At 31.4% G+C, this 9,914-nt stretch overlaps 1 protein-coding gene across 1 annotated transcript; it reads left to right on the top strand.

Moving 5' to 3' along the window:
- Positions 1 to 1,027: 1,027 nt before the first annotated feature.
- On the top strand, positions 1,028 to 9,034 carry LOC139502695 (uncharacterized). The gene is made up of 6 exons (XM_071292237.1): positions 1,028 to 1,254; positions 2,202 to 2,265; positions 3,400 to 3,470; positions 5,644 to 5,892; positions 6,915 to 7,040; positions 8,524 to 9,034. Exons 2-6 carry the CDS (start codon positions 2,236 to 2,238, stop codon positions 8,693 to 8,695), a joined length of 648 nt encoding a protein of 215 aa, XP_071148338.1. The 5' UTR covers positions 1,028 to 1,254; positions 2,202 to 2,235; the 3' UTR covers positions 8,696 to 9,034.
- The last annotated feature ends 880 nt before the right edge of the window (positions 9,035 to 9,914 follow it).

Here is a 9,914-nt window from a genome sequence, read left to right as displayed (position 1 = left end):
CTTAACATTCCTTTTACAACACAACGTAATTAAAGCGTTTAGCTGACTTTACAGAGTTATCTCCCTGTAGTGTTGGGTACCATCTGAAACAGTTTTCGTCTTCGGTTGTGTTACAAAAAGTTTAAATATACCCTCTTCTTAAAGAAGCTTTCAACGTAATTAAAAGGGCACTAGCTTTCAAATTCATGTTCACCGATTTAACTCCAATTCTCATATTTGATTTATAACAATGTAAATATTTATCCAAATTTATAAAAAAAGACTAAAATATACAATTTACAGGGCACTGGCTCGATAACATTGAGCTTCGTTTGTGTGTAAATGTATATTAGTCTAGACGCTAACTTATTAACTATCGAGTTGACCTATTTTTTAGATTTTAAAATAACATTTTAGATATAGATAAATTTTAGTGTTCAAAACTTTATCTTCATTGTAAACTTAGAAAATAAAATCAATTAGAAGACAAGATTTAGACCAACAATGACACATATCATTTTAACAAAAGACAACTACTAAGTTATGAATGTACATGTATATCACGGTGAATTTGGGATGAAGAATAGCAATAAATGCGCTGTTCCTTCGTTTAAAGAGTTTTTTTGCTGTGCACATACTGATTTTGTGTCAATGAATCAGAATGGACAATGTCATTTCCTTCCTATTAGTCCCAATTTTAAAGTTTTCAAAACACTATTCAACTACTGTAATAACAGTTTAGCCAAAAATTACAAATAATTTTACAATTTGGAAAAAAATTATACAAATATGACAATTCATCCCCTTCAGCTATTTCATATTTTATATATTTTATACTAACGAAATACATAAAATCGATTTTTAATTCCCATACAATTATTTTTCATCCAACGGTGAACTTCTATATATATCTATCACTTCATCGTAACAATAATAGTTAATGTACCATGAAGCTAGGGTAACATAATCATGTGTTATTAAGTTCGGTTATAACCGGATATAAGTAAGAAAACAATAAATATAATTGTTAAATTTCAATAAACAAGTCACATCATTTATAAGACGTCAGATGTTTCAGAACGGAAAAATACAATCCAATCAACATTCAAAACTATTTCGGAAGTTATATATAGGATTGTTAACATTTAATGCTGAGTCACGGTTGAACAAAATTAATGTTTAAAATTATTTAAACTGTTGGTGAAGATGCGACATATTTATTTATATTTGATGAATTCGAGTAACATTTGGAAAAATTAAATCAAACAAAAAACAGTAAGTACAAATACATGTATGGAATTATATAAGAATAAGAATATACCAAGACGATCATGCACGTTTACACAAGACAATATTATACATCAATTAGTAGAATATCAATCATATTATGGCGTTGATATCCTTATTACTAAGATATATGTCAAATTTCATTCCATTTCATCCCCCATTCAATTATAGAAACATTTTTTGTTAAATAGAAGTGTTCTTTCACTTCAGGAAAAAAGTTGAGAAAAAAGTAAATATTCAGTAGTTAAACTAGGTACGAAAACAACATGTGTGAAACATAAGCAATTTAATTAAACAATAATAGGAATCTTCTTGAGAACAATTAAGGGTAGGACATTGAAAAAAAGTTCCAAGTTTTTTTCGCGCCGGAAACTGTAGTGCTGCTCATGAATTTAGTTCACAGTGGTGTTCAGTTATCAACGAGAAAAGAAGAACAATATCTTGAATGTGTGCAATTAAATACGGTTAGCTTTCAACATGTCAAAACTTTCCTTAAATCCCTTAAATAGATAAAATTACATTTAAAGTCCATACATACTCATTTACAACCAGGGTCTATTTTCTATTAAACAATTTTGACATGTATTAGAGATACATTTAATGTAATTAAAATATAGATCTCTGATTTCGTTATACTACGTTACTACATATGAGTATTACGTAGTATAACGAAATCGGAGATCTATATTTTAATTAGATTGAGATACATTATACTTTCCTTTGATATTTTTACAGGTTTTCATATCAAAATTTAATATCCGTCTGGTTGTTATAACAGGGAGCTATTAGAATCATTTTGGACCAATTGGGTTTCTTCCCTCCAGTGATTGCATGAAAATATGTATTCAGTTCCTCTAACCTGTCCATCAACGGCAATTGTACACGTTAATCTTGATATATATATTAGATCTAAAAAATATTTAACTATATTTTAGACCTTGCAAAAGCATAAATACACAAATAAGCAGAATGGCAGATTCATGCTGTGGAAGAATATGGGTAAGTATTGATCTTCTGTTAAAAAATATAAAAACATTCAAATTTCATACAAATATAACACGAGAAAAAAAGCAAAGAGGAAGTTAAATCGCAAAGAGTGAAAAAGGGTCAGACAGATATGAGCTATTTCAAGGGACAAAGATGAATGTGACAAACAGTAATTAGACAAGTGTACGGACAAACTGGCATCCTACATTTATCGAAACTAACCAAAATACTAGTCAACTGAACCTACTCACTATATTATACATGTGCCTGCTATCAATTGATAGACAGATTACGCTATAACTGTTTTACGTTGTCATTTTGGGGTCTTTTATACATGTAGCTGACTATGCAGTATGGTCTTTGTTCATTGTTGAAGGCCGTGCGGTGACCTATAGTCGTTAATTTCTGTGTCATTTTGGTCTCTTTTGGAGAGTTGTCTCATTGGCAATCATACCACCTATCTTCTGTTTTAAGGTTACGCTATCTCTGTTTAGGACCAATATTATATTAACAATTGAACGCATATTCTGTATAATGCATGCATAGGGTCAAACATACACTAGACAAGTGTATGAATATTCTTGAATGAGACAGATTTACCGAAAACTGTTATAAGAAAAATGTAAGGACAATCATTAACGAGGCAAATGAACGCATAAACTGAAGCGCGACAACTATAGAGAAATCAAAACCGAGACATAAGATACACGAGTAGGGGAATCCAAAGCGAGGCAAGCAAACATATACACTGTTATGAGAGACAAATGAAGTAAATACCATTACTAAGATAAGTACAAGCATTCACAGCGTGTGATGCACAAGAAGAGATAATATTTGTTTGATAGTTTTTTTACGTTGATGAACAAGTATTTTATTATTTGAGGAGTGAAACTATTGTATCAAAACATTACATTGAAACTGTGCACCCCTTAAAAAAACACCATAAAATATAACCAAAAATCGCAGTCATTGAAACGTCAAATGCCCACATCAAATTTTCGTTTTGTTCCAAAATCCGATATTATTTTATGAAGATACCCATACGTTTATTTTGATAGCTTTTTATAAAAAGTAACGGTATTAATTGTAATATACACTACTAGTATATATTAGGTCATCTAAACACGTTATTTTCTTTCTTTACAGGTTGGTGTCGCTTTCACTTTTATTGCTACAACCTTCGTATTAGTTGGAGTAATTTGTTATAGAGAGTTTATGTAAGTAACCATGCTATGTTTGTGTTTTTTTGTTGTTGCAGTATAAACGTTATGATTGCAAATAACACGTTAGAAACGTATGAGTTCAGTTATCATGTTCTAATTTTGGTCGCAGTAAACAGGTCTATATACGGAAACACGTTATATACTGTATACATATATGATTACTGTAAACAGTGAACACCTTCCAGTAATGAATACTGTAAACAATAAAAACGCAATACTTATAATTATTGTACCTGATTGATATGTACAGTGGACACGTTCTATACTTATGATTAATTTTAAATTATAAAAGGTTCTACTTTGATTGCTGTAGACAAGCAGTGAACACGTTCTACTTAGGATTGCTGTAAACAATGAACACGTTCTACTAACGATTGCTGTAAACAATTATCACGTTCTACGTATGATTGCTGTAAACAATGAACACGTTCTACTAACGATTGCTGTAAACAATTATCGCGTTCTACGTATGATTGCTGTAAACAATGAACACGTTCTACTTAGGATTGCTGTAAACAATGAACACGTTCTACGTATGATTGCTGTAGACAGTGAACACGTTCTACTTATGATTTCTGTGAACAATAACCACGTTCTACGTATGATTGCTATTTATTGTAATCACGAACGACTTGTGCTTACTTTAAACAATGGACACGTTCTACTTAGGATTGATGGAAACAAGGAACACGTTCTACGTATGATAACTTTAAACAATGAACACGTTCTACTTATGATTACTTTAAACAATGAACACGTTCTACTTATGCTTGCTTTAAATAATAAACACGTTCTACTTATTTGCTGTAAACAATAAACACGTTATACTTATGAATACTTAAAACAATGAACACGTCCTACTTATGATTACTTTAAACAATGAACAAGTTCTACTTATGATAACTTTAAACAATGAACGCGCTCTACTTTGGACGATTTTAAACAATGAGCACGTTCTACTATAAATGTTTGCTGTAAACAATGAACTACTACTACTACTTATAATTGCTGTAAACATTGAACACATTTACTTATATATTATTATTGTTGCAGTAAAAAAACAGCATACAATACGTTCTACTTATGATGGCTGTAAACAGTGAACACTTCATACCTTTGATAGATATACACATGTTCTACTTATTGTTGCATTGTTTGAACATTACCTGTCGTTGTATAAAGACATCGACTTGGTTAGAACATGCTTTGCACAAACAAAGCTCTTTGTTGAAGGATGACAATCACTTAGGCTTGCCCGAATTTATTACGCTACGTATAATCATTTATTTTAGTTTTTTCTACAATCACTCATTAACGACACAAATGTAAGTGTGTATATAAATTCTGTGATAATTTTCTAACGGTTAGATATCAATTTTTCATTTCATTATTTATTATTCATTACTCAATGTTAAACATGTTAAATGATAAAGTATGAACTGTTTCGTTATTACAGGATTAAAACACATTTTTTTCTAGATGTTATTCCAATTCAATTATTTACAGATATGCAAATCATATACGTACTATTCCTTATTGAATTCTGAATTTCGAAAAATGAATTATAGATGTACCTCAGCTTAGACTTCTGTCTATATAGAACACATGTTATCATTCATAAAACGTTTACATCACATCTCATTTTTTGATCCGCGTTTGATTACAAATATTCGACTTAGATATGATAAGCTCTGTGATTAACAAGGAAAAGGTGTCGATCGCAATGTTGATATAAATATTGAACTTCAGACGATTATTAAACCAAATGTAATATCACGTCTATGAATCTATGTGTAGTCGTAAAGTATGTTGCAATCAAGTTTTGCCATAATATGTTTTCATTTAAATGTTATGTTTTACATTACCATTAACGCGTGATGTATGGCTAGCCACAAAACCAGGTTCAACCCACCATTTCTTTCTTAAAATGTCCCGTACCAAGTCAGGAAAATTTCCATTGTTATATTATAGTTCGTTTCTGTGTGTGGTGTTTTTTCTGTTGTGTGATAGCTCTCCTCCTATATTTGATGTGTTTCCCTCAGTTTTAGTTAGTAGGCCGGATTTTTTCTCTCACTCGATTTATGAATTTCGAACAGCGGTATACTACTGTTGCCTTTATTTAATACACTAGAGGGCTGTTTGCTAAATTGTTACTATATATTTTAAGATTTCACAAGGAAACGGAGGACACCAGAATTACGCGAAAGAATCTCATCAAATTTTACCCGTCCATATTTAGTATAGACAGTACAAGGTACAAACAGATTTTACTAGATGGTGCAAGGAAACGTACACCTACGACAGATAAATTCCGGACCGAATATGAGTGTAGTTTCAACTGCACATTGGAGAATAAAGGCAGGAAAAAACGTCAAGACACACCATCCAATCTACACAATCATGGCTGCTGCCGATCGTAAGTTGTACGATAAACAAATGCTTAATAAAAGTCAATGCATATAAAGTACTATAAAAGATGCATTTATTGAAAATGCGTTTTACAGAAAAGATTTTAAAAAAGTATTTCGGTTGGCCCGATCTGATCGAGGCGAAAATGTGTTAGAAGATTTTATACCAATAGTTTATATACTTTGTGAAAAAACGTGTCCTTACCCTTTTTATTTGCGGGACTACACCCTCTTGCTTGGTTGCCATTGGTCTTGAAGGGTAATTTGTTCTGTTTCCCTAGTTATCTAGTGTATCGGATGTTGAAATTCCATTCAAAATTAAGCCTCCACAGATGTTGGAAAAGTATCTTATATAGCATTAAAGGGAAAATTCGAGATTTTTTACTTATGGTTTAAATATGTTCATTATGACATAATATATATATATTCACAAAGTTTTATCGCTATATGTGCAGTAATAAAGGAAAAATTCAATAAATTTAAAGATTGCAATTACAAAAACAATGTTGACATGAACAGCTCTTAAATGACTCAAACATAACATATTTTGATCATGTTCAGTATTTTGTCAATTTTCAGTCCATTGCTGTTAATTACTGTTCAGACAATCAGATTGTACATCGTTAAATACATTTTCAGTCTATGTCTAGACTGTTCAGAAGCTGTCACAAGAAAAATAAAAAAAAATATCAAAGTCTGAGGAAAATTCAAAAAGGAAAGTACCTAATCAAATGACAAAATCAAACACAGAGTCTTTTAAACAGGCATTTCCTTATCGACAGTGATTGATTGACAGCATGCAGATTTCTGAACAGGACTGAATTGACAACAGGAAGATACTGAAAACAAAATAATTTTCAGACTATCAGATGATATCAAGAATAAAATATCGTTCGTTTACTAATGCATGGTCTGGGTATTAAAATATTTTTTTTCAGATTTATTTAATAATTTCATATGATTCAAGTAACTAATCACTTATTAAATGTTGACAACTTCATTTTCTTACATTTTTGTATATTTTGTTTAGATTTCCTGTAATTCGAGCTCCTCACTTTTGGGACAGTATATCTAACGGGTTGAGAGAGATAGTACAGTTTAATGACACATCTTCCGTATATCCACTGCTTCAAATATTCTTCCAGGAACAATGCAGGTTTGTATACAATTTGGATTTATCAATGTTTCTTTCTAAAGTGTATGAAATGTAGAGTCGAGACGGAACATATTTGGGAAAGACATCTTATGCAATTCGATTTTATGCAAATTCGATCTTATGCAAATTCACGTAACAAATATGAGACTTTGATTGATTTTGGAACGTTAAAATACGAAATGAAAGACGAAGTATTTTTTGTCTGTTTGTAGATTTTTAACAGACTTTCCATAGATATTTTAACCCAGAATATATTAATAAATGTATTGATTGGAGTTTGCATAACACCGATTTCTATCCGACGCAGCTCACATTTTACGAATAGAACATGGTCTCAGGCAACTTTGACTTCCTTGACCCATAAATAATCTCATAAACTTACAACGAACCTTTGATAAACAAATAACTGTTTTGTGTGTTGCGGTGTAATTTAAAAAAGGAACGCGTTTTTCAAGCATCATTTATAAAGATAAACAACTTATAAACAACTTCAATACATTATGTGACACTCATGTTACATCTTTGTATAAAAAAAGGAATAGTATTGATCTGAGTTTTGACCAAATGTTTGGAATAATAGATATGTAAGTTTAATTAGTTGGGTGTCTAAATTATGATCAAGAATAACTCCAGTGTAAACTGTTTCCATTCATGTTTTATATTAGATGTTATGATCACGTTTATTTATAACAGAACTGTTTTTCATAAAGGTTTTAACATTACTTGACGTGTGGTTTAATGTCGACTGATTTCTGAGGAATATACTTTAATTTGCAAACAAAAGCTTTTATTATCAAAAGTCTTTTTTTAAATATATAATTTATACCATTTACCTGTATTTACCTGTAATATTGGCGCAATTAAAAGGTTTTATTTGGGCGCAAATAAAATATTGTTTGTGGCGCAAATGAAAAAGATATTTTTTTGGGAAAAAGAAATGCCAATTGGCAGGCGCATTGCATTTGCGCCAATTTTTTAAAATTACAATCTTTCATTTGCGCCATGTTGACACAGAAGAAACCATTAAAACTTTTTATTCATAAGGACAAACTGAAACAGGTGTTGTACCTATGCCATACTGAGAGTGGATGCCATCTTCGGGTTAATAGGACCTGTTAAAACAATTCATTGATTCCTACTGTATATTTAAAAAAAGGTTGATTTAGTCTTATTATTTTTTGTAAATTAAATTATTTGGTATTAGACAAGACTATTATGCAAATGGAAATGATTTCACTTTGAAAAAATATTCAACAAAGGTCAAAATAAAATATCTTTTCAAAGGACATTTTTACACAGAAGTGGACAATATTTTATAATAAAATTCTGTCCTTTTATAATGACCCAAATACTTATGCGATGATTTCATTTACCCTGTCATCGCACGCGGTTTCGCTTCTTTTGAAGTTTTGTTTTGTTTCCTTGATTTGTTGTCTGAATCCATTCGTCGTTTTACATACCATTTTTGTTTTATTTCTTTCAGTCAAGCTATTGGATGTACTGGGTGTACCTGTGAATACGTTGAACAGGCGACTACAGCAGTGGTTTATAAAGTTGGTTACAGTTCAACGACAGCTACATATATGTCACACCTAGAAATAGACGTGTTTTATTTACATGGATGTTGCAAATGTTTTAACTTTAATCCAACTTAAAGGCGTTTTCTGTGGAAACTGTATAAAAAGAATTAACATTATATGACCGCAAACATGTTATATACCAGAAAAAGCATCTATGTCATATTGCTAAGGAGATAACTGTACTGTATTTGAAGCGAAGCCTATCATTTCACATTTAGATGTTACTCATATAAACCGTTAGATTTATCAAATACACTTTTTTGAAAAGAATATCAATTGAGAAATACAGATGCAGCAAGTTTATTTGAAAACTGTCTTTATCACACTTATTGTCCTATATCCTGTCGGTACTCAAATTTTTACATTGAGAATTTCTAAAATAGTTATGACGTATTTACATGAAATAGGTTAAATGTATGCTGAATAATATTAAAATCGGAGAAAACTTGAATTTTTTAATTGACTTTGCAGTAGTTTTCACAAACTGTGATTACTCTTAGATCGGCACGTTGTGTCATATAGTTATCAAAAGTACCAGGATTATAATTTTATACGCCAGACGCGCGTTTCGTCTAAATAAGACTCATCAGTGACGCTCAGATCAAAACAGTTAAAAAGCCAAACAAATACAAAGTTAAAGAGCATTGAGGACCCAAAATTCCAAAAAGTTGTGCCAAATACGGCTAAGGTAATCTACTCCTGGGGTAAGAAAATCCTTAGTTTTTCGAATAATTCAAAGTTTTGTAAACAGAAAATTTATAAAAATGACCATATAATTGATATTCATGTCAACACCGAAGTGTTGACTACTGGGCTGGTGATACCCCCGGGGACGAAACGTCCACCAGCAGTGGCATCGACCCAGTGGTGTAAATAGTTATCAAAAGTACCAGGATTATAATTTTATACGCCAGACGCGCGTTTCGTCTACATAAGACTCATCAGTGACGCTCAGATCAAAATAGTTAAAAAGCCAAACAAATACAAAGTAAAAGAGCATTGAGGACCCAAAATTCCAAAAAGTTTTGCCAAATACGGCTAAGGTAATCTACTCCTGGGGTAAGAAAATCCTTAGTTTTTCGAATAATTCAAAGTTTTGTAAACAGAAAATTTATAAAAATGACCATATATTTGATATTCATGTCAACACCGAAGTGTTAAATACTGGGCTGGTGATACCCTCGGGGACGAAACGTCCACCAGCAGTGGCATCGACCCAGTGGTGTAAATAGTTATCAAAAGTACCAGGATTATAATTTTATACGCCAGACGCGCGTTTCGTCTACATAAGACA

This window comes from Mytilus edulis, chromosome 14 (genome assembly GCF_963676685.1).
Source record: "Mytilus edulis chromosome 14, xbMytEdul2.2, whole genome shotgun sequence".
In the NCBI taxonomy this organism is placed as follows: domain Eukaryota; kingdom Metazoa; phylum Mollusca; class Bivalvia; order Mytilida; family Mytilidae; genus Mytilus; species Mytilus edulis.
The sequence above is the reverse complement of the archived record's forward strand: the minus strand, read 5'-3'. Positions and strand labels throughout refer to the sequence as shown.

Excerpts from the sequence above, each read along its gene's own strand:
- LOC139502695 (XM_071292237.1), top strand. The coding sequence starts at position 2,236 with ATGGCAGATTCATGCTGTGGAAGAATATGG. Across the intron at positions 2,266-3,399 it reads CATGCTGTGGAAGAATATGG|GTTGGTGTCGCTTTCACTTT; the intron begins GTAAGTATTGAT and ends CTTTCTTTACAG. Across the intron at positions 7,041-8,523 it reads TTCTTCCAGGAACAATGCAG|TCAAGCTATTGGATGTACTG; the intron begins GTTTGTATACAA and ends TATTTCTTTCAG.